At 36.6% G+C, this 25,397-nt stretch overlaps 1 protein-coding gene across 5 annotated transcripts in view; it reads left to right on the forward strand.

Annotated features, from left to right (window-relative positions):
- The window catches only part of LOC135481904 (protein phosphatase 1 regulatory subunit 12A-like), a 44,645-nt gene that overhangs the window by 4,615 nt on the left and 14,633 nt on the right, over positions 1-25,397 (forward strand). For 2 of the 5 annotated variants that reach the window (XM_064761676.1, XM_064761677.1), the window contains exons 4-19: positions 638-797; positions 1,788-1,932; positions 2,336-2,410; positions 2,584-2,642; positions 3,290-3,438; positions 3,908-3,951; positions 4,483-4,617; positions 6,623-6,790; positions 8,761-8,822; positions 10,405-10,686; positions 11,426-11,510; positions 12,173-12,343; positions 12,688-12,784; positions 13,876-14,052; positions 14,719-14,795; positions 15,624-15,710. In XM_064761676.1, coding sequence (XP_064617746.1) covers positions 638-797; positions 1,788-1,932; positions 2,336-2,410; positions 2,584-2,642; positions 3,290-3,438; positions 3,908-3,951; positions 4,483-4,617; positions 6,623-6,790; positions 8,761-8,822; positions 10,405-10,686; positions 11,426-11,510; positions 12,173-12,343; positions 12,688-12,784; positions 13,876-14,052; positions 14,719-14,795; positions 15,624-15,710 — 1,973 coding nt within the window. The remainder of the gene's footprint in view (positions 1-637; positions 798-1,787; positions 1,933-2,335; positions 2,411-2,583; positions 2,643-3,289; positions 3,439-3,907; positions 3,952-4,482; positions 4,618-6,622; positions 6,791-8,760; positions 8,823-10,404; positions 10,687-11,425; positions 11,511-12,172; positions 12,344-12,687; positions 12,785-13,875; positions 14,053-14,718; positions 14,796-15,623; positions 15,711-25,397) is intronic. The other 3 variants (XM_064761678.1, XM_064761679.1, XM_064761680.1) reach the window with 3 other exon arrangements.

The following is a 25,397-nucleotide window of genomic DNA, read 5'->3' on the forward strand; positions in this document are numbered from 1 at the left end:
ATGATGATTTGCATATGGGGTTGAAAGAGGATCCAACATTATAATAAATTCATTTTCAGTTTTTACTGAAAAGGGAGAGACTGAAAATGTCTCCAGTGCCTTAATTTAGATGTATTCAGTCTCTTTTTTTTTAATTTACTTATTTATTTATTGAATCATACAGCATCACTACCAGATCTGTTTGTTCCTTGCGTTAGACCAGCCAGGATAGCACAGTTGGTAGAGCGCCCGCTTTGGGAGAGGTAGATCCGGGATCAATCCTGGGTCAAGTCACACCTAGGACTTTAAAAGAGAAAGTTGTAATTTCCTCACTTGGCATTCAGCATGAAGGGGATAGTGCAACCACTGGTTGACCCGTATCAGTATAATGGCTCGGGCGGGACGGCTTACTTACCTTTGGTAAGTCGTCTCAATGAAGCAGCACTAGATAAAAGAGCGGTGGAAATCCACCTTGCAGCAAGGAGGCACACTCATACACCCTAAGGATTCCTTCGTCGTCATATGACTGAAAAATTGTTGAGCACGGCGTTAACCCCAGGCACTCACTCACTCACTCCTTGCGTAAGCGTTATTCTAGTGGTAAGGTTATTGAATTACACTGCTTTATCAAGGGTAAAAACCTTATTCTGTGTTTCAGGCATTGATGCAGAGGCTGCTCGCAAGGCTGAGGAAGAAATGATGCTAGCAGATGCCAACCAGTGGTTAAACAATCGTACTGTGAAGGAAAAGCCACATGCCCAAACAGGGGCCACAGCTCTTCATGTGGCTTCTGCAAAGGGCTACGTCAATGTCATGAAGTGAGTTTAACTGAACACATTGTACACTGTGCTAGAATATCTTTCAGTTTGGGCTTACAAATCTCAATGGTAAAGATAGCTTTCAATAACCATTGTTGCTATGATTTTAATTTGTTTTGTAAATGTATTTTAAGTGAAATTAGGTCATAAGCGATAATAGGAATTAATATATTTGTGCTTATCAAGTTTTGTTTGATCTCTGACCTCTTAGGTTCATATTTATCTGCTGGATTGAGAATGTCTATCATTGGAAAGTTCTTCAGGTGCTTGTTAAAGGCTGGTGGTTAACTTGGGCACTCTGGTTTCCACCACACACAAAATTGATCACCATCATATAAAGGAAAATTTCTTGAACGTGGTGTTAAACATCAAGCAAGAAAACCAGCAAATTATCATGTGGGATTATTCCAAAAGGATTCAAAAGAAAAGACAACAAATGAATCACGTTTGGTTATTTTGGGAGAGGGTGGGAAACAGACCTACACATATCTATATTCTTACGGGCCATGGGATGGACCATGATAGAGAGATGGCAAACATGATTTTGTTTCACTTGTACCACATGCTTATTTGGTGAAAGGCAAAACAGGGCTCCGATGAAGTCTGTGGAAATAGGTGTGTTCTTGGCTTATAGAAATACCTTGGGCATTGATTGGCTAAAGTAATAACATGCTGACACATTAGATTTTCTCAATATGTATGTTTTAGGTTTTTTGAAGTGTGATATCTTGGTTGTCCAATGTTAGAAAATTATGAAGACATGTTTTTTAAGCTTTATATTATCGAGGCACAAATGAAATACATTTTATCTCATGTTGTCTCATATGCTCGGTGTGACATCCATAGCAGCAATCAAAAATAACAAAATAATGCCTGCAGTACTGATTGGCCTTGGTATATGGAATTATACCCTAATTTTGTAAAAAGTTCTCCAGGTAAGTAGGATCATTTAGCTGTGTTTGTCCTTTGACATGCGAGTGTCTGTTGTAGGGTGCTGATCCAGGCTAATGCTAACTTGAACGCTGCCGATGCAGATGGCTGGACACCGCTACATGCTGCTGCTCATTGGGGACAGGAGGAAGCCTGCAAACTGTTAGCAGAGTCGCTCTGTGACATGGAAATCAAGAACAATGCCGTAAGTACATCCTAAAATTGGCGTTACACATCAATAAAACAAATGAATACATTTTATCCAATCCTGTTTATATAGGTTATGCAAACAAAATAGCAAATCAACAATTATGGATTTTTCACAGACATGCTGTTTCCCTTCCTTCGGCATAGATTATTTTTTATTCTTTTTTTTTTACCTGTAATTTTTACTCCATCTTCCAGTTAGGCAATATGGACACTTTCAGTTACAAATGGAAGTTATTTTTCCCTTTGCAATTGGTTTTCTTCTACCAGTGGTGTAGGTTTTTTTTAACAGTTTATAGTGCTCACATTATCAACAACTACTATTACAGTGGTGTTTACAGTTGGGTCATTTTCTGATGACATGAATCCAGTACCAAATGTGAACTTTTTTTCTCTCTCAGGGCCAAACTGCTTTCGATGTTGCCGACCAGGATGTCCATAGTATCTTGGAAGAGCTGAAAAAGAGACAAGCCACAGTAAGTCTCTTGATTTTAGTTTGAATTTCTACAACCTTCTCTTTGCTATTGTTGAATCATACATTATTTTTAGAAAAAGTCTTGCCTATGATGTTATTTGAAAGTAAATTTCATCTTTCTGGTATGTCAAGGTCAAGGAAGACTTATGACTGTTTTTGTGTCTGGTATTTCAGCTCAGAGAAAAAGCAGACATTAGTGATATCATCCAAACCAAGGGCCCTGGGAAGAGAAGGTAATGTTCTTGTTATATGTTAGGTATGCATGTCTAGGTTAAAAATTAGAATGTGACCGTTTCCACTGGGCTAAAAATGAGGCTGCGCTTTGTTACTACTTGTAGTGGGAAATTTTAAAATCAAGGGAGACAATTCACTTATGCACATCCATGCAGGTGTTACCACCCTTTAGCGTAAAACTATGCTGGGTGTTATGAACGTTATTTATACTTCTACTGTGTGGTTTGATGCCCTTCTTGTATAGCTATTTAACCCTAATCAACTGATGAATGACAGCTGAGAATGATTGGCATAGGAAAAGGGGCTTCAAGTTATTAAGTGGCATAGTTTTGCATGTTAAGATGTGATATATATATATATTGCTGTTACACATACATATAGGCTACACTTAAGTTACAGATTTTTTTTTATATACAAACTGTTCAACATTGTTGCCTGCAGAAAAGTACTTTATGGCTCTGATTGATTTGAGTTTTAGCATACAAATTCAGTCTTGATTTGTTAAGACAGAGTAAAGCAGAGTGTATGTCAAAATTTAATAGCTAGTGACTACATGTAGTAGTAGGTTGTTGAGAGATAATTGGTAAAGACCCTGAAAGCACAGTATTAAATATTAGGTGCCTTTCGTTTTTTTTTTCTTTTCCAGAAGTTCAGTGACACGCATGAGTGGTGGCCAAAAGCAAAACGTGATGTTAAAAACGTCTGAACAGGAAAAAGCTGTATTGGTGGCTGAAGAGAAGACAGGCAACAGCAGTTCAAGCTCAAGTGAAGGGGAAACTACGGATTCAGAGACTGGTAAACAATCACAACTGAACTCAGCTGAATGAGTCCATGAAGAATGCCAAAATATTGGTCATCATAACTACTTTTTTCAATTCCTTTGTTGTTTTGTAGAAGTTCAACCATGGTTTGATCTGGAAATATGTAATATCAAACCTGGATGCAGGTGACTTTAATCCGACCTGCTTCTGGGGCCCATTCTACATCTTTGCTCAGGAAACACATTTTGTCTAACCTGGAATGATTACTTCATGCATTGAGATTAGCAAGGTGGCAAACTTCATGATATTATTTCCTTTTCACATCAGGCTTAATCAGGTTAGAATTGGGAAATTTTGAGAATAAAATGCTTTTGTAAAAGTGTTCAGATTAAAGGTGTCACAGGTGGGTTTTTCATAAATCGGGTATTTTCTTGAGTTTCTGTATTAAAAATCTACTGAAACATGCAATATGTATACATGAAATAATCTTACTTTTCTTTCAGATAAACAAAATGCAATTAACAAGAAGGAAAAACTAGATCTAAAGGTATGTGTATTTGGAAAAATTATGATAATGTGAAAGTGTTAGTTTGAGATTCATGTAGCTTGTGTATAATTATGAGGATCTAGAAGCCCTTCACAATAATGTAAGTTCTCTTGCAGTCTGTTTTCAAATATATTCCCTTTTATGCTCAATTTTTTGTGAGGTGATATAGGTAATTTTGAAAAAAAGTTTTGCATGTAGAGTAGTAAACAAAATGGCAAGAAAAATGTGACTTGGCCAGAGCAGTGAAAGTCTGTTGTAACTGAAAAATACATTTTTAGAGAAGTGTCTAAAAGTATTACTTACTTATATTTCGCACAAGGATATTTGAAAAAAAAAATCTCTAAAATTGATAAAGCCATCAGAATTAGCGAAAAGGTGTAAATTACTTAGTTATTGACAAGATTTTAAGTCTCATACAGTATATTGGTTCCTCTAGTTATCATTACCCTATATGGTTGTGATACAGCTTGCCATGTAGAAGCTGAAATACAGGCATGTATCTCTACTGATACTGGTCAGGTCTGCCCACAGGTAAACCATCCGCAAGAGCCTGGGTCTGTGGTCACAGAAACCGCCAAGACAGACATGACCAGAATTGAGGAGTCGCCAGAGAGTTCAAAGTCTGATTTGAAACCCCCCGAGGCCAAGGCCACAGTCTCGGAGGGGGTGAGTACCTGTTTGGCCGTTGCCTTTAGTCTGACATTGCTGCCTGTTCATAAGCTGACTGATATAATCTTGGGCATATACATGTAGAGTCAGAGGTTACGAGTTTATAATATCAATATCAATAATATCAATATCAATAATAATATTACAGTCTATGCATTTTAGATTTGTTGCTGTAAAACGTATTAAAGACTAAGAAACCTAAGTATATGTCAGAAGAAGGACCATTAAAATAGTTTGATTTTTTAATAGTCTTTTCAGTTGAGTAAAATATACTTGAAACATTGGATTATGAGGGCCTCGTTTGACTATACATTGACCATTGACGCTTAATTAGGTGCTTACCTGTTAACATGTCAGTGATACCTGATGGGCCTCAAAATACTACCATAATGTCCAATGTTTTTTAAAGGCATTTTTCTTTGTTGGGGGAAATCTACCAAGAGAAAAAATAATGATCTTATATCTGATATATATATATATATATATATATATATATATGCTTCATTTTAGTGTTTTCTTTGCCTTTAAGCAACACTTAGTTGGCTATAAGTAGCATATAGCCCTGTTTAATGTGTTGACCTATTGTGTGTTATATGACCGTTGCTGATTCTACGCTGCATGTTTTGTCAGAACTTGTAAAGATGATTTTAGTTTTGGTTTTGATTTTAGTTCATTGAAGAATCTACTTTTCTCAGTAAACTTCATAGAAGGGAGTCTGAGACAAACAATGGCAGTCTGGACTTGACAATTCTTGGGTTTGCAGTAGTAATATTCAGCTAACTTTATTCTCTTAGCAGGCATGTCTACTCCTCCAAAATTATTCTTAGATTTTCAAAATGCAGATTACTTGTTTGCATGTATTACTTTTTTTATTGAAAATTTTTTCATGGAATCATAGGTTGGTTGTAGCCTTATCATGAATGTTTGTGCAGTGTCCACAATTCCTGCAGAATTGATTGATACCAGATTCACAGCTGAAATGCTGATTAAAGGCCTGAAGTATTGCTCAATCACGCTGTACTTATTAGTGAGAATAGAGAAAAATGTTCCAAGGTCATAAACTTAATATTCAAGATATAAAAATATGTATATTGCTAGTAAAATGAAAATTTACTATTCATGTTGGCAATGTTCTGTACATGTACTTACTAAATTACAATGATCAAGTTGGTGGTATAGGTTACATGAGGTTACTAACATTGAGTACTAAGATAGACCTGTTGTGTAGTAAATCAGATTTATCGGGCTGTTCTTTCTAGGATAAGTGCTGTTTTAACCTGGCAAATACTTACATTTTATATTTGTGAATTTGGTGATTGTGGTTGAGCATGCTTATAGCGGTACAGAAAGACCTTAATAACCTCATACTGATTTTATGCTAACTTGACCACGTTATTATTATAACATCCCTGATTTTTCTGCTGCAGCCTCATGTCAGGAGGATTGTCACATGCCTTACATGATGCAGTGGTTTCCTCGTGACAATACCTGCAATCTTTATATAATACACCTGACCACTATTAAAGAAGAGAACTGTTGTGCAGATTGGAATTAAAGCTCATCACATTCTATTAAATAATGAATTTGTCATTCAAAACGAAAATAACTGCTTTATTTGACTTAAAATTTCGTGCATGACTAAGTTACTCGTTTTGTCTGATTCTGTGAGTTTGTATTGATGTTAGAAAGGTGTTTTTTTTGAAAGGTACAATTATATTCTACTAAAAAAAAACTAAAAAAAAAGTCTCAGCACCTACAGTAATATTTTTATGACTTTTCTCTAGAAATGCACTTTTACTGGCGAATTTTTAAGTCAAATAAAGTATCTTCATCTCCTGTCAGTTAACAACTTCATGTAGTTAGTGTTTGCATATACTGAATGCTTACATAACCATATAGATTGTGTACTTACCTACCTGGAAATGAACATTTGGTGATGATGACTGTAATCTGACTAGTAGACTAACATTTGCTTCTGGCATGCTTGTGCTTATCCCAACAGGTACCTTCACTGCTGTCCGAGTCCCCTGAAAGGCTGTCAGTTCGATGGTCACTCCACAAAACGGGCAGCTCTAGCATGCTCCCTGATAACACCTACAGTGAGATTAGTCCTCGGGGACGGGTGTTGCGCTCAGTCTCCAGTTCCAGAATACCCCATGATAGTGTTAGAGTGAGTGCTGGGTTTAACTCTATTATGGGACATAACTCTGTCACTGTCATAGCTGGCCTTTGCCAGTAAACCAAAAAAGATGTGTGGGACATGTAGTTTGGAATGGAGCCTATATTGCTAGGAGGTGTTTTTCAGATTGACCTGACATAAGTTGAAAAGTAATCACCAGTCTTTATAATTGTAAGGATGTAAATTATTGTTGACAAACATTGCCATTGATTACCAAGATGATTTTGGTGCTAAAATTGGTACACAGAATAGGGGCAGTTAACAAGGGGGATGACTGCTGTGATATTGTTGATAAATATTCAAGGAACACTGCAGGGCCACACTTTGATGACCCTTATGGGCAAGTTACGTTTAGTCATTTATATACTGTTACCTGACATTCCAGCACCAACATATTTTCCAGGTTTTATATGACTATCAGATGAAAGGGGAGAGTTTCTTTAAGGATAAACTTTTAATCAAATTAATAGCTCTCGTGACTTTATTGACTAATGCTAGATTTACATTCTAATTGAATCCATTTATTGGAGTGATATTCCTGTTTGTGGCAAACAAATTAATTTGGGATGGCTAACCTGCATGGTGTTCATATATTCTGGTGTTCACATATTCTGCCAGTGTTTTTGTGGTATTCATTTCTGTTAACTGACTGTAAATGCTACATGCCAGTGTTCACCATTTCATGATGCCTACTACAGGCAATGGCTGCTAGAATCACCCTTCTGTTCATAAATATGTACAATTTGCATCTATCCATGCATGCCATGGAAATCAGCTGTCACATTTTGACGCTATCAAGACTATGACTGCCAGCTCTTTTTTTTTTTCAAAAGCTGGTCTGCCCTGTGTACCATTCCAACATTCCAATACGGCCCACTTGACCAGTTTTTGACAGGTTACAAGACAATTTGGTCACATACAAAAACCTGTTTTGTATTCAGAGTACATAAGTTCCAAACTCAAAACGTAATCAACTGTGTTTTAGACTGATAGGCAGCAAGTATCATAAATGTTAAGCAGGTGGCTTTTTGTTTTATGTATTTCAATGTGATCATCATTCTCAAGAAAATAGTTTTGCCTGATCAACAGTGTTACTAAATGAGTGAACTCTGCAAACCATAAGACTTGGACTGCTGCCAGCTAACAAAGCCTGCCATTAGGATCTTTGCAAAAGACTTCAGTTTGAAACCAACTGCACGATTTCACATATTTTCACATTTTAGGGGATTTACCAATGTTTTTAAAAACTGTGCTGAAAGTATTCATTTGCTATATTTGGTAAGGCATTTGAATGAGCTGGATTTATAATACTAGTCGTGTTGTTGGGGATTTCTATGCTGATCATGACCAAAAGAGATCGGCAATAATCAGGATTCCAGCAGCTACGGTCAGAGTGTAATAGCATGAAAGAAGTCCCATCCCAAAATTTTGTGGTACCCTGTTCTGAGCATTGGTATTTTTCGCATGTGTTTTGGCAAATCGTACATTTTGTGAATGGTGTGGAATTTTAAGAAATAACCAATGACCACTCCGTGTATAAATCAAGTAGGTCTACCATGTACATATGGTGTATTTCTCAACATATGGCTCTTAAGTATTACAACAACCTTAATCATTCAACTTGGTGAATGGTGACATCCATTCATCGTCTTGCTCTGTGGTGCGATGCCTGCACTTCCTCTTAGGATGTTCTCATAACAGCGGAGATATGTACATCTAACTGTTTGGAAATGGTGCTTTGCTTTTATCATTTTAGGCTGTTCAAGTCATATGTATTTATAATATATATTTGGATATCTTAATTCAGTACATTGCCTTTCTCATACTACTAATCTTTTTTTAAAATGCACTGTGTTTGTATGCTTGCTTGATACACTATTAGAATTGTAAAATTTTAAATTCTTTTCCTTTTTTAGCTTTGGAATTTGCTTATGTTTGTTTTTTCCTTCACCTATACACAGGAGCAGACAACTGGGAAAGAAACCGTCCTTTCGTCTACAGAAAAAACAGATATTCGAGAAAGGTAAATTTTCTTGTTAAGAGCTCATTGACTGAAATTAAAGTTCAACGTTTTACAAAAAACACACAGGGTTTAATAAAGAATTTTATATTCAGGTATCGTAATAAATGAAATGAAGTTTAGAAATGAATGATTATGGCGTAACGCCACCTCAGCAATGTTTAAGCATATCATGGTGAGTGAACTTTAGAGTCAAATGCTTTGACATAGTGTATAGTCTGGAGTTAAAAGTCAGCTTCCCGATATTAATTTAAAATAAACTTTGTTTCTGTCTTTCTGTCAGGGTGTATAATATGTAAAACTAAGCTGAAATTTCCCATAACAAATGAAGTAAACTTCTTTAAAGCTTTTTCTGGTAAACCTATAAAACAAACAAAATGAAAGTACCATGAGTAATAACTAACTATGTGTGTGACTTTCTGTATAATGTTTATTTTATGCCTTCGTGTAAATGAGAACAGTTTAGTGTAAGTATTATCTTAGTGTCAAGGAATGGTTACAAATTATGTCGTCCTTTCAGTCTTGCAACTGAATAGTCTGTGGTTAAATGTTAATGCTTGAGAATGTGTGATTTGTATCTGTGATGCAGGATTTGTTAAGTTTCTGTTTGTGACATGTGTTTCGAGCATCTCATTATTTGACATCTATTTGTGCTTTAATGTTAATTCCTCCAATAATCAATAACAGCACACTGTAATATTCCATCAACTTTAAGCTAAAGTTTTCACTGTTATGAAAAAAGTAACTGTGTGATGTACTGAGTTTGATTAACCGTAAGTGTGATGTTCATTTGATTTCAAGAGATTGGAGTAACACCAACTTAACTAATGATAAGCAGCATTTTTAATTTGGCTTAATATGATTGTGCTTAAATCCACTGAGTAATGCATTAACATACTTCCTGTTTAACTGATTAAATGGTTTGAAGCTTTTAATGAACTGTGATGAAGCTTGTGTGCTGAGATCGTTGTATGTGTGTATGCTTTGTGACTGTCATCGTGAAGTCTGAAGGCTTTGACTGGGTCATGAGCTTATTGCTAAACATGTTTCAGATTGTTGATTGTTTTTGTCAATCTTCAGCTTTTTCTTAAATAAGAACAAGTGGTTACTTTTCTCAGTTTGTATCATAAACCCGAGTCCACACAATCTGTTGTGATAGCATAAAGCCCAACCAATCAACAAAATAAGTACTATTAAAATGTGATTTAATATTTAACAGCATATTTGTTAGGTCAGTTAAAGAGATTATTCTTTGCCTTAGCTTTCAAAGTGTAGCTCTTTGAGTTACATTTTCTTGCTCTTCTGTACAATTTACATCAACCTGTTATACATGCACATTTGTATTGTTTTAAGGAGTGTTTAGAAAAATCAGATTGGTCAGGTGTAAATTGGAAATCTTTATGATTTTCATTTTGGATCTAAAACTGATGGTGTGTCATTCTACAGAGTGCACAACTTGCAAAATATATATGAGATCATTGATACCATTACATGAAAATGCTGAAGATTGTGTTTGGAATTATCTGTCTTAACCTCCATGTACAACCGCATGATTTCCCGTTTTTTTTTGCATGGACCTTTCCAGGTCAGGCTTATCGTCAGGGGTGTCATTCCAGCCACGTGTGTATAACTCCAGCTATGTGCCATATTATCGCAGAAAAATCGAGGAAAATAAAGCGAAATTGGAAAAGGACAAACAGGAAGAGGTCCAGAACAATGACAACACAGTCGCAGAGAGCAAGGAGCCAGCCAAGGAACCTGTCAAGGAGGAGTCACCGCCAAAAGACAAAGAGGAAACGAAATCTCCAGAGATTACCAGCAATCTTTCAGATGGGAACAAGAAGGAACCAACCACACCAACAAGAACGTACGTCTTTCTTCACAGAATTAGTTCAGTGATAGAGGCCCTTAAATTTCAGTGAATCTCAGATTTGGACAGGAAATTTGTGAATTCTCCCACTCTCGCTGACCGTGGGTCCATAATGACAGTGTTTGTGATGGTGTTTGTGATGGTGTTTGCACATTGTAAAGTGCGTTAAAGACCATTTGTCTTCCACCAGTATCGTGTGCATATTAGTGCGTGACATGCGGACAATTTTTTTCATCAGTAGCTTGTAAATGGTCATTTGTGTAAACTGACAGCCATGTTATAAATGAAGAATTAAGTTAATGTAAAGTGAAAAGAAACACTCAGTATTGATGGTTGTGATGTTCTGTGTTGTAGTTCTTTTGCAGAGTGTTCTTTAACGCCTACCTCTAGAGTTCCCTATGTGTGTAAATGTTCTAAACTACAAAGCATAGGAGCATACTGGTTAAATCCAAAAACAGTTTGACAAGCATCATCCCTGTTCTGGGTTAATGAAATATTTTTCAAAGCAGTTATCAATTTGAGTGTGTTGTTTTTTTACTAGGATTACTAGGTCTCTATGGATTAGACTTTTGTGTGTCACGTTCTGCCTAAGGGATAAGTTCCTCAGAAATCTGCCTGTGTTTCCTCTTCTTGTGTAAAGCGTTACCATCATTTCAGCAAGATGAACTAAAATAGCAGTTAGATATATAGGATGAAGGTGGTTACTCATTTGTAAGTACTGTTGTTGTTTGCACAGGATGGATTCTACAGCAAATGATGAGGCTGAACTCAAGAGGAAAGCACGTGCCAAGAGAAGTCGAGAAACTCGTCGACCAACTCAGGTGATTATGTTGTACAGTTGGATTGTCCACATAATTGATGTGGTAACTAGTATGCTGGACTGCTGATTATTTATGATAAAGGGAGAGAACTCAGGGAGCGCATTACAGCAACACTGTCTTTCATTTTCTGATCCTTACTTCGCATTGCTAAAAGAAATAATGTCGGAACATTATTTAGTGTATTTGTGGAATGTTCAATGGGGCATGTTATAATTCGGTAAATGCGGGGCAGAACCATCCATTGGATATTTGGTGCCTTTTTCGAACATGTAAAAACGTCGAAAATAAAAAAGTAGCAAGCAATGGAAAAGTTATTGAAGACTAACTGATAGGGCATTTTATTTAAAGCACATTTTATTGTAATCTACAGTTATCGTCTTCAAATCTTCACTCCATAATCTAATCACAGCGAATTTTGACTGTATCATATTCCGGCTGACTGCTGCACAAAAGACTCGATCCTTTGTTCAATTTGTTCTGTTTTTGTTGCATTTTAACTTTCTGTTGACATTATAATTCAGGTCAAAGCTGTTACTTTCACTCTAGTGTAAAATGGCTGTGAAAGGTTTAAATGTAGCAAGTTTAGGGCATAGAAAGTATGTACGTAAATATGTACAGCCAAAGATGAATGAATGTTATGATGGTTTTGTTGTTGTTGTCAGGGTGTTACAAGGGATGACATTGTGAAGGCAGAGGCGGTGCTGAGAGCAACGAGAGAGAAGGAGGAGGAGAAAACCCCGTCCTCAATAGCCTTAACCACCACAACTACAACAACAGATGCCACTAAGGAAGACATCATACGCAGGCCCAGAACTCTCGAGGAGAGAAAAGAAGTGAGTTATCTGGGACAAAAACTGAAACCTTTCCATGTATAAACATGGTAAACTGTTTATCTAATTAAAGGAACACTATTCTAAAAATTGGGACCCCTGGTGTGCTCATGTTAGCCAATATATGTGTAATTCTAGCAGGAATATTGAGTTCCTTTTTTCTCACATGGTTAGACCATCTAATGAACAACATATTCATATCTTTACTTTTCCAAAAGGCTGGTAAAGAAATGTAATATTCTACTTTGAATGCTACTAATATCTGTCCAAATTTTTTTTTTTTTTTAAATTTTTATTTATTTTTTTGAAATAGTTTACAATCAGTAACCTTGTAATATTGTTTACAGGATGAAAGTCGTGGCAGTGTTCGTCGTTCTCGCAATCCAGACCTCTCCAGCAGCACTTCTAGTATACCTACCAGAACTTCAGAGTCTTCCACCATTAGTAAGTAGTATCATGGATAAGCTTGTCCAAGAGCTGAAACAAGAATAAATCCAAAATATTTGACCATTGGCTGCTGTCAAACTAAAACTGTTCTCAAGAGAACCATTTGGCTCTTGATCAATTCGGTAAGTGGGCTCTGCTTGGTTTCCTCCCACCATAATGTTGTCAGTGAAATATTTTGGAGTATGCTGTAAAACACCATTAATCTGAACGCCTGTGTATACCTGTAAGATTCTTAAGTACGACATTAAACACCGTTCGAATAAATAAATACTTTGGCAGCTTCTGCTTATCACTGCAGATTGTGATCTTCTGGTCCCGCCATGTTAATTGTACACTATTCTAAGGAGTGAAGCATTAACTATGAGGGGCAATGAATATTGATCCTAGCAGCAGTTTAGAAGTTATGGGCAAGGAATCTGTGCTGTGTAGGCCCAGATTTGGCCTCCTAACAGTTAGAGCATTCACCTTGAATTTGGGAGACCCGGAATCAAACCTTGGTCGGGTCATACTAAAGACTTTAAAAATTGTGCTTGTTATTGCAAATTGTGCTTGTTATTGCCTCACTTACTGAGGGGTTAGAGCAAGGCAACAGGACTGGTTGGCCCAGTGTCAATATAATGTGACTGGGTGGGGTGTCATGTCTGGTGTCTTCAGCATGATACTTTTAAGCAGCAGCACTTCAGTGGCATGGACTCGCCCTGCTACAAGAAGACACAGTATATGTACACACGCCTAATGACTGACCACATATGACTGAAAAATTATTGAACACCCCAAGCATTCATTCATTCATTCTATTCTATATGACAGTGTATATGTATACATATATGGTTGATAACCTCTCCATTTTAGATAGTACTCATGGTAAGTAAAGGGACAAAACTCTGAATGTATCCGCAGGCAGCAAAGCTCAGCATGAAATGGTGGCCATTTATGCCTTAGCCTGACCGTGTGATATTGATATCTCATAAAGCCAAAATAACTGGATATATACCTTCTCTTGTGTACCATTTTTTTTCAAACAATTAAGTGCTATTAGAATGGTTATTACACATAATTAAAAATGCTTTTCCTTTCTTTGTTTACAGCACAACACACTCCAGTCACTAGGAATTCCTTAATGAACACAGTCAGTAATAGTGAACCTTCTTTAACGGGCGACCCTGTTAACATAACAAGATCAGCATCGTTACGAAGGTCACGTAATTTAGAACCAGAAAAAGTGGAGGAGGAGAAGAAAGAGGAGAAAAAGGAAGAAAACAAAGGTGAGTGTCTTATGTTGTGCTCTCTTTGCACTAGGCCTATAGCGGTCTCTTTCTTAGTAAATTAGAATAGTAATTCGGAAGAAATGGCTCACATGTGTATATGGTTGTTTGAAGTATTCGAACGTATATCAAGCAAACTTCAGGACCTGTAGGCACATACTTATATAACACTAGCAGGTTTAGACATTTACTGTATTTGACTTTATATTTTGCCCGTGTCTGAATAGCTCATATTGCCTGACTTAGAGTTCTGTTGATTGTAGAAAGGCCTTTAAAGATGATACCCTACTGGAAAAAAGTATGTTCTAAATAACCAAAAGTAATGTTTTATGACCTTTTTATGTGATGTATTTTGGTGGGGGGGGGGGGGGGGGGTACAGTACATAAACGCTATTCATGCCGACATTAACAAACTTAATTCATGGAATTCTAATCTTGCATTTGATTCAAATTGAAAAAACTTGAAATGGATTTATCATTTAAATTTGTCTGAACTCTTCATTTGCATTTGGTACACTACCTTTTACATATACAACATGCGCTGGTTACCCAGCATGATGAACATTAACATTATGGATATATCTAGTTACCCTGTTGAAGACATGTATGCTCTTGTTGTGGTTGTCAATCACATGTCAGGCTTATCCATTTCTCTTGCATTTCCAGAACAAACAAAATTGAAATCACGCAGGAGGCGAGAAAGACGACCTCCTACTGGTATTATAGACCTAAATAACCCAAATGTAAGTATATTAGATACTTTGTGGAAGAAATTGCCTCTTCTGCCCATGCAGGCTCAGTCGGTATTCTGTCCACAGCTTGTGGTCAAGCTTCTGACCATAGAGGTCACCTGTTCTGAACCAGCTCTCGTGAGTGTGATTGCGATTTGAAACCAAGATGTTTGTCAGATACATACGTAAAGGTCCATTGTTTACTCCAAACTCCTTTGTTACCTGGCAAGGTGTTGCGGTTCTCACGGCTCTGTGCTCGATTTTATATCCCCACCCATAATTGCATCCACTGTCATATTCATTTGGGGATATTTTCTGTGGCTGAGGTGGTTAGCAAGACTCAGGAGCCTCTCACCAGTGCGGATGCGATGAGATCAAGTCCAGCTCATGCTGGCTTTGTCTCCTGCCTTACGTATGAAGGTCTGTCAACAACCTACGGATGGTTGTGGGTTTCCCCCCGGGCTCTGCCCTGTTCCTCCCACCATAATGCTGGTCACGGTCGTATAAGTGCAATATTCTTGAGTTCAGCTTAAAACACCATTCAAATAAATGAATAAATATTTTCTGGATATAGGGCATAAAAGACCAATAATATGAATAATAAAACAGTTCTTGCCATGTTGTGGTGTAGTACCTGCTGTTGAATAAGAGTTTGTTCTCTGAACAACTTTCTTGGCATGTCTTGTCAGCCTGTAAATAATGTTTGTGTTGTCAAAATAAAAAAAACTGGGTTTCTGATGAATAACTTCAGTGCTTATTGTTGTCAAACTTAGTATTTTATTTAAATCGGAAGAAAAAAGACCTTTTTTGGACATTTTTTTTTACTTGTTGTAATTTTAGAATGAAAGTAAAGATGAAACAGAAGAGAAAAAAGAAGAGAAGAAAGAAGAAGAAAGCAAAGACGAAAGAACAGGCTTTTCATCTAGGGTAAGTTGTCATGGATTATTTGGTGGCTTCATTCAAATTACTAACACAGTCTGATCAAAATCCCTCACGTGGCAGTCATAAGCTAAGTCTTGCCTGTGAAGTTCCATGTTCAGATCTAGGCATGAGCCTATTACACTTCTGACCATGGCCAGAACTTCTTGCTGATAATCTGACATTGTGCACTGGCATGAGCCTATTACACTGTTGGCCATGGCTTCTTACTGATAACCTGACAGAGAACACTGGCATGAGCCTATTACACTGTTGGCCATGGCCAGGACTTCTTACTGATAACCTGACAGAGAACACTGGCATGAGCCTATTACACTGTTGGTCATGGCCAGGACTTCTTACTGATAACCTGACAGAGAACACTGGCATGAGCCTATTACACTGTTGGCCATGGCCAGTACATCTTACTGATAATCTGACAGAGAACACTGGCATGAGCCCATTACACTGTTGGCCATGGCCAATACATCATATCTTACTGATAATTTGACACTGGCATATGCAATAGTACACCATGAAAGTTGGAATTTTTTTTTTTCTACCAGTGTTTAGATCTGTGTAAAGGTGAATGTAGGAAGATATTACACACTTACGTAGCTTAAGACTATCATTATCCACCTTAAACTTTCTAAATTGCAGATTTATTTCTTTTTTACATCTTTCTGTAAATTGTTTTCTTATGAATTAATATTCAACATGACTCATAAGATCTGCATTATATTTCACAAATATTCTATACACCTGAAAGTGTCTGGAAAGATGTTTTAGATTTAAGTTTTGTTAAAACAGGTGAAAATATGGATAGATAGCGAAAATATACTTAATTAACGTTGCTATGGAAGCATGAGTTTAATTTATGTAAATTTTTCCCAGACGGGATTTCTACAGAAGCCTAGTGGTACTGATTTGTACCATTATGTTGTATAGTTATTTACAATGGGATTATGGCTAGGTTTAAAGATAAACATGCATTTGATGAACTATGTGTAGTGGATCCCTCCTCTAATGAAAGTGTGGAGATGCAATATTAAATTTTGGTCCAAGCAGGATGGTTTTTTACATTTTCAACAGTACCCACACCATTTCAGGTTTCTGTGGTCTTTTCCTGTTATAATGTGAGTTAAGTTACTGATAAGTTTAAATTCTGGATTATATGTAAATTCTTAGAAAAATGATAAATATTGAATGATTCCCCTTCAAATCAGGAAACTAATGCAATTTTTTGAATGCTTAAAGGCAAAGAAAACACTACAACATAAAAATATGTTACATGAAAGACCATTTAACACTGTATGAGAAGATAATTTTTTTTTTAAAGTTTTTTAGAATGTTTCCAATCAAGTGAAATATATATACTTTTAAAACAGAGAATTTTACAGTGGTTTTTTGGGACATAATAGGTCTTAGTGATATCATTTCTGTGTATTGTGCTGGAAATGGCTAGTTTCAAGGTCCATTTGATGAATGCATCCATAGTGGTGTATGAATGTATGCATTCTGCATAATATTATAAGATCTAGTCTGTGTGTATTAGGGCCATCAATAAATATATGTTGGTTAAGGATAACCCAACTGACCCTCCAAAAAATTGCCCTATTGTCAAGGTGATATTCGGGTTATGACAGAATTTCTCATCTTGTTTTTTTCTTTCAGTGATAATTTCTTTAAAATTCCTGTCTTTTGCATTAATCAGAATTGAAAACCATGACATTGTTTTCTGATAGGGTTTGGTTATCCGCATGAAAGAAATTTTTAATGATGGCGTATCTGTCGAAAATGTCACTGATTGCAATATGGTCAGAAAGGCCAACGTAAAAGTGTTTCAAAAATCTGTCACTTGATTGAAAAAATGAAAAAATAGATTGAAGTATTTACCTGGGCAGTCATGTTTAATGGTCTTTCATCTAACACTTCGTGTTAGTGTTTACCTTGCCTTAGGGTATGTCATTCCTATCATCCCTTGTCTTTAAAGACTATTGTACTCTTTTTGTTCCTCAGGTTGTGTAGAAGTGCACTGTTTTTACTAGTTATTTGTCTTCTGATCAGTTGGACCATGCTTTTGTTCTCCTGATAGTGTAAATATATTGTTGGATATTGGCTACCTGCCATGTTCTCACACTGCTTTGATCTTACAGCTTTTCATACGTACTGCTCTACTACTATGTTTATAAAGTTTTTTTAAAGCAGTTCTTAATTTTCATTGCACTACTTGGTTTTCATTATAGTAAGATGCTGTGTTCTTACAAAAAAATGATCTGGTCTGTGTATGGCTGAACTATTGCGGCCTCAGTTGCACGTTATCAAACTTTCCAATCTTCTACATGTATACACTGTGTTGTGGCTCAGTTTTCATTCTTGTGTACAGTACAGATTATTTTATAATGCACTACAACAGATTCATTCTCATACTGTTGTCCTGTTCATTTCCTCCCCTGAAATGTGATTATCTTTTTCTCACCTTAATAGTACTGCTTTATTGCCATACAAATTGTGCCTTAGCCAGTGCCCAGAATGGCTAGGCAAATGCTGGTGCTGAATTAGCTCCTATCAGTCATAATAGAGCAATGCTCTTACAGCTTCAATTTGTCTTCCCCAATTCTTGTTTTTTCTTATTGTATTGATGATGGGCTTTTCCATGCAGTTTCTTAACTTTTTTGCTATGGTGTTCTTTACTTTGAGTGCAATTGTGTGTAATCAACTCCTTCTACAGTAACCAGTACAACTTTGCTAAACTCGCATGTTGTGTAGTGGACTCTTTCCAAATGTGCTCAATGTCTTCAATTTTGCTCCCCTGTTATTTTTATTTTTTTATGGAAATACATAGGCTTTTCATCCTCTGTCAAACAATGCCTTGCTGAAAGGGACCTGAATGCTCTGGATACTGATCTCCTGTTGTTAATACATGTATTGCCTTGACAGTTATTGCTTTAACCAATCTCAATTAAGTCTGTACAAATGATGGTCCTGCATACTTTCTCCTGAAAATGAGTCCTGAAATGAGTTCATCATCTACCATAACAGAGGGATGCTCTTACAGCATGGATTCTGGTCACATGTGACTAGTACTGTTTTATTGCCTTGCAGATAATTGCTTTACCTAGTCTCCATCAAGTCCAGACAAATGATATGACTGCATTATCCCATGTTCTGTTTTGTGCTCATCATCATCCCATAATAGAGGGATGCTCTTACAGGGTATATAGCTGTACAAAATTCCCACAGCCTGCTTGTCAATGTGGCATCAGAGGCACCCTCCAGGACTGAGTGCCCCTGCTGGCCAGCAGTCCCTGTCTGCATAAGCAATAGGTGATTATGTTGATGTAGCTGGCAGGGGGGAGATAGTTAGGAAACTAATGTATGGCACTGGTAACTCGGCCTGAGCTCTGCCCAGATTGTTGCACTAAATGCCAAGTCTGTCCAGAAGATTAGTCACATGCTATATCTGGGCTATACAGTTAAGGCTATGCTCTATATTTAGCTCAGAACAGTCCAAGTAAACCCAGGAAGTTTTCATCTGTTACTTTGTGGATGGGCCGAGCTGTACCCATCAGCTCCTCTCTAGAATACCTCCTCTCTCCACATTGAATGCTCTGACTAGCCCGCTCCAGCACTTCCATCTTCTAGTAGTATGAAAGACATTGGTGGAGTTTTTACCTGGTCGACTAGGACTACTACTAGGAGAGAATTCACGGCAGTGTAAAGGGCAGCCTGTGTACTCCAGTACACATGAGCCTGCCTCTCTGTGCAACAAGAGGCATATACAATATAATACTGAATTAACCAAGGTTGCTGTGATAAGAGCTGAGGACCGTGTGACTTCAAGGGATTTCGTCTGTGTTTTATACCTGCTGCCTGTTGTGTGCTTCATTCTTTTTACTCTAATGTGAACACTGGTGGACGTCTTGTCAAGATGTCCTACGGTGGCTATGGGTCATCTTATGGCCGGTACTCAGGGTTATCCTCCAGTTTGTCTGGTCTAGGACTGTCCTCAGCCAGCTCCCCTTACTCCAGCTCTCTTTACCCTAGTCCCTATAGCGGCAGTAGTACTGGGGTGTACTCGGGCCTTTATGGCTCTTCCTCGGGTCTGGGCTCAGGGTACAGCTCACGATCAGGATCTACCAGTAGTTTACATTCCTTAGGAAGCAACTCGTATGGCTTCTCATCCACTACTCCATCCTCCTCAAATGTAAGTCCACAGTTCATCCAAAAAAAAAAAAGGCTATTCTTTTCACTTTTCATTTCAAGTTTTTTCACATCTTTCCAAATGTATACATTACAGTTTCTTATATGCTTTATCCTAGGCTAAGGCATTTTTTAAAAGAAAGATGGATTTTTTTTAAAGGGGTCTCAGCCCAGTACAGAAACTAATATTGCCTTGTTATTCTTTTATATCCTGAACATACAGTACGAATAATGTATTGAATGATATATTATATATCTTCCAGACTATCATCTGCATTGTTCCAGTCCTTTTTGTTAGAACAGCATGATTTATATATTAGCATTGTATAAAGAAATGTTAAATAATATACATGCTTACATGTATGTTGAGGTACCGGTACGTGTACATATCTGTTAAGGTACCAGTATGTGTACATGTATGTTGAGGTACCGGTACGTGTACATGTCCGTTGAGCTTCCGGTACGTGTACGTATATGTTGAGCTACCAGTAGGTGTACATGTTTGTTGAGCTATGTGTACATGTATGTTGAGCTAGTGGTACGTGCACATGTATGGTGTAGAGACCTTCTAGGTTAAACTGTTACCTTTGAACAGTTGGATGCTTTGGCTGACTGCATGCAGAACAGAAAATTTCAGAAAAGACAACATCAAACCAAATGTACATGTATATATGTACTGATATCGCACATGGCTTCATAAGAATTTAAGATTATAAATCTATTGATTTACCAAACACATTAGAAAAAAATGGCTTTGGCCCCTCTTTCTGATTAACGCAGGTTACTTAATTTGTTCGAGAAAACACCAAATTTCGTTTGAGTGAAATACATGTATTCTTCAGTACGTCCTACAACACCAGTCAGATTTCTGTTGATGCAGTCTAATTTATTCTGTCTGTCACTACGTACCTGTATGTATTGTATGTGTAAATGCTTGTGTCAGGGCTTATACTGATGCCATCAAGTGTTTCTGCTGTCAACTTCACAATGTCTTAGCAGAACATTTATTATTAGATTCTCATATTGTTAAAAAGTGACAAGAAATCTCATCAACGTTGATATTGTGGTGAGTATATGAACATAAAGCACGACAGGATCGTGTGTAATAAAGTTTATTAATATTTCATTTATGAAATTCATCTGCTTTAATATATACATCATATAATCTAGGTCAGCTGCCCTGGCTTCATTCCAATATATTTGAATTAGGTTAGATATGTATACTGTTAGGAACAGTTTAATATAAACCCTGGCATTGTTTTTAACATCATCCTGAGGTTAACTGTGACAGTGACAAAACTGAACCAGACATTTTGATAAGATACGGTCAAGATGACATCAAATTTTTTCAGGCTGTTCAACCTATGTTCAGTTTGTATTTGGAATCATTCCTCATCCTTACTGCATGTGAAAGAGCAGCTTTCAGTGCATTTTATAGATATTTAAATTTGATATTGCAGACAAAACTATATTGGTTGGGTTGGCCAGTTTTAGGGCTTCAAAAAAAGTACAATTTTATCAGTCAGCACAGAATAATGCCTTCAGCATATGCTTGAATAAAGACCTTGCAAACATATGTTGAAGAGTCACAGTATTATAAGCAGACAGCCCACTTTCATCCCAATTGTCCAAACTGCTCACAGGAGGTAAGGAGACTAGAAAAGTGTGAAAAATATACAGAAATCGGGGTAGTCCTGATGCTGCATGTGCTGAAAGTCTCGTTGGGTTTACAGTTAATATTAACCTGGAGGTATATTTTGAGCCATTTATCTAAGATTGGAGGATTGTACAGATTTGACCTTTTTACATTTTATGCGGTAAAATTTTTACCCTTAAAGAAGTAAAGGGCTTTACGAAACCCTCCCAGTTACTGTTAGGTAACATGTGCAGAGAAGAAAGCATGTGACTGTTGTCTAGGCTGATCTACTCTCTTCACTTCATCTGACTGACAACTAGCACATCTGTTCAGTCTGCCTGGAAACTCTAAGCAACTTCATGTGCTCCTGGTGGAAAGTTTTGGCTGCACCTATACCTGTGTGCATACCTCTACCTCAGGTTTATGAACTTCAAGCATGAATCCTTCAGCTTTTAGAACTAAAGATTATCATTTTAATACTGTGATCATAAGAATAGTGTATTTGGTGCCTTGAATTGTCATACTATTTAAAGAGTATTAAAATTTTTAAATACGACTATAATCCCACAATAGGAGATATTTTTACTTCATCAACAGGGTTTAAATTATGTTTAATTAAACATTACTTACCACATTGGTAGTCCAGGAACTACGTCATCAAAGTCTGCCAAAAACCACAGCATATAGATGTAAGGATAGACCAATAACAACATCGATCATTTGCTTATAAAAATACACAGAATGTATGGTAAACGGATTGTTTTCATAGCCGACATATTCCAAGTTTATTTAAAGGTTCGACTATCTTTAGTGGCAGCAGCACGTGCAGGATTCCAGGGCTGTTGCAGCTGTCAAGCAAGAAGCCATGGTACAAGCCTTAGAAGTGTTCAAAATAAAGCATTAGCTCTAAAAATTCTCCCATGTAATGTGAATATGTATAGTACCTTCCTGGTATGCCAGTAATATGTTTTTTTTTTCCTTGTTTTACCTTATGTTGCATAATTCTTCATTTATTTTAAACGTTGGCTCTAAAAATTTCATATTTGTTAAGGCAGATAAACAAGCCAGGTCAAGATAGTGAATATAACGCTGGTAATGAAGTTATTTGGAAGAGCTCACTATGTCTGTATCAAAAAATAACCTGAACAAACAGGCATGTATGAATAGTTTCACTTATTATCATATATAAATGTGCAGTATTTATACATTTGTGACAATTTAAATAACATTAAACATCCATATTAGAAGTGTTATAGTAGTTTTTTGTGAAAACAGTAACTTTGGGACTGTTTTTTAGCGTAATGCCTTCATTTAGATTCTCAGCCTTCTAGCATGTAAAACTTTGGAGTATAGTATTTGTATTGACATATTGAGAATTAAGAACTTAAAATTTAGTACTTTGGTGAGTTATAAGAAAAATATTACTATAGGCATTAAGATTATCTCCAGATGTGAAAGCTTATTGCATGTATTGGGGAGAATGATAGAAGACATATCAGAACTATAGACAAGAATTTGACAAGACTTGTTAATCGATCTGCTCTAATTCTTCAACCATTGCACATGATTGCAAGATGTTTATTCAAGCATATTCCGAAGGCATTTTTTCTATGTTGAATGAAAAAATTAGACTTTTTTGTGAAGCCCTGAAACTGGCCAATCCAGCCAATGGTGTTTTGTCTCCAAAATCAGAGTAATAAATGTGAATAAATTTCATTGAAAATTTGCTTTTTTCATATGCGAAAAGGTTGAGGAATTATTATATTGTTTACCTAAGGTGGGATTTCAGGTCAGCTGAAGTGCCCCTGTATTATCAGTGGTTTATAAACCTGGCCTTTCACTTCAAGTGGCTCAATCATTCAGGTTAACCAGAGACAGTGGTGTGTGAAAACAAAGGTTCCATTTGTCAGGTCACAGTCCAGGCTAGTACTGTTTACAGGTTGATAAGGGATTACCAGTATTACTGTAATTTTTCAACCATTTGATGGATTTAGATCATAAACTTTTTTTGGTTTAGTTTAACAGTATTCTTGTGCTTGGAGTGATAAAGTTTTAAATATTCTGTAGTTTTATATCGAAAACTGAAAAATAAATGCACGTAAATTGTGTCTAAACTTATTATGTGAGCATGTTTATGCTATTATCTGATAATTAGGATATGTAAAGCAGGCCACTTGGTGACTTCATGTAGGTTAAGATGTGGTATATCAGTTGGACACTTAAGAGTATACTGTGTGAGGTTGCCAGGGCATGATCTTAAATAAACCTCAGCAGTTCCTTCACCCCAGTCTCACCTGCCTGGGTTAAAGGCTTTCTGCAAGAGTCTATTAAAGAAAATGTGTACATGGGTTAGTGTAAACATTGGTGATGCATGGTTAACTAGCTTGTCAGGGTATCTAGTCAGTGTATGGATTCTTTTTGAACCTGGATCTTCAGGGTGAAATGATTTTGTGAAAGCTTTGTTAGAGCCAATAAATATAAATTTAGTGTGCTACGCATAGCTTCTGCTTTGGGCCGCTGAGTTCACTGTAATACAGCTGACCTGAAATCTGAGTCGGTGTATGCCGTTTTTAGCTCCATTGTCACATCATGATACATGCTATATTTCACAGTTTGTTATGGTTTGTGGCTTACTTAATATATATACATGTACAGGTAATCAGAGGATAGCCTTTGAAGTCTGCATACATGTTCATGTGTTTGTATGTACAACCATCTCACAAGCATACATACAGTTCATGTTCATCAATGGCATTTCTGTTTCATGTACATTCATTATGCAAGAGTTTGTATTGAGTAGAACACCCATTTAGCACGTACCTTTGAAGCTTAAAGAAAGTATTGTGGAGCCTGCCAGTAATTAGTTGTAGGTGTCAACAATGGTCTGCTGTAGTGACCATTGATTACCTTGATACGGGCAGACAGGGGAGGAGTCATCATACAGCTATTTCTCCTTCAAATGACAATTCTTGGAAAATCATGTTTATATTGTTACACTTTCCTATTCTTACATGTACATGTATGTCTTATGTGTATATCAACTATATTGCTGACTTTGTTGGCTGAAACATTGTCTTGCTACAGCTGAAAATCTTTTTTTAATCAAGATCACATGCTCAAATTCAGTCAGGAACGTGGCGATGGCTGATGGTTTTCTCTGGGCTCTATCTGGTTCATAACATGACCAGCTGTAAATTATGACTTGTTTTCACGACACTGTCATGTATTATACAACGTTAATGTTGCGTTAATATGGTGCAATTTGTCAAATAAACCGTTCATATTTGATTAATTGAACAGAAACAGGGACATGGTATTTCTTACAATGTATAAAATGCGTTAAATGGTTATATGAAATTTGATACAGTAATTCTTCAACCTTTTCACATGTTTAATGAAAAACTTTTACTCTTTATAAAGCCCTGAAATTGGTTAATCTAACCAGTGTAGTCTTGTCTCCAATATCAAATTATAATTCTGCATAAATTGCACTGAAAGCTGCTCCTTCATATGCGAAAAGGTTGAGGAATTAGGTTAGTCATATTTAACAAGTTGAACTCAATTAGTCAAACCTTGTTAAAGTTAAGGTGGATGTTAAGGATGGTATCACTGAAAGTCTCATATGCAGTGGTTTGTCTAGCCAGTTTCTATTTAGAAACTCCATTTGAACAATCAGAAAACTCAATATTTTTTCATCATTAATGTATCAAAAATTCAATTTTTCTCCCGGTTTGGTATTTCAGATTCCTAAAACTCAAAATTAAATCAGTTTAACGCCTCATAGTTAATTTATGCTGTTTCTGAAATCATAGACCTGTGTTTATAGATCTTCATAGGGTTGATTTGATTGTTAGGTA

The sequence above is a fragment of the Liolophura sinensis genome, chromosome 1 (assembly GCF_032854445.1).
Source record: "Liolophura sinensis isolate JHLJ2023 chromosome 1, CUHK_Ljap_v2, whole genome shotgun sequence".
Taxonomy (NCBI): domain Eukaryota; kingdom Metazoa; phylum Mollusca; class Polyplacophora; order Chitonida; family Chitonidae; genus Liolophura; species Liolophura sinensis.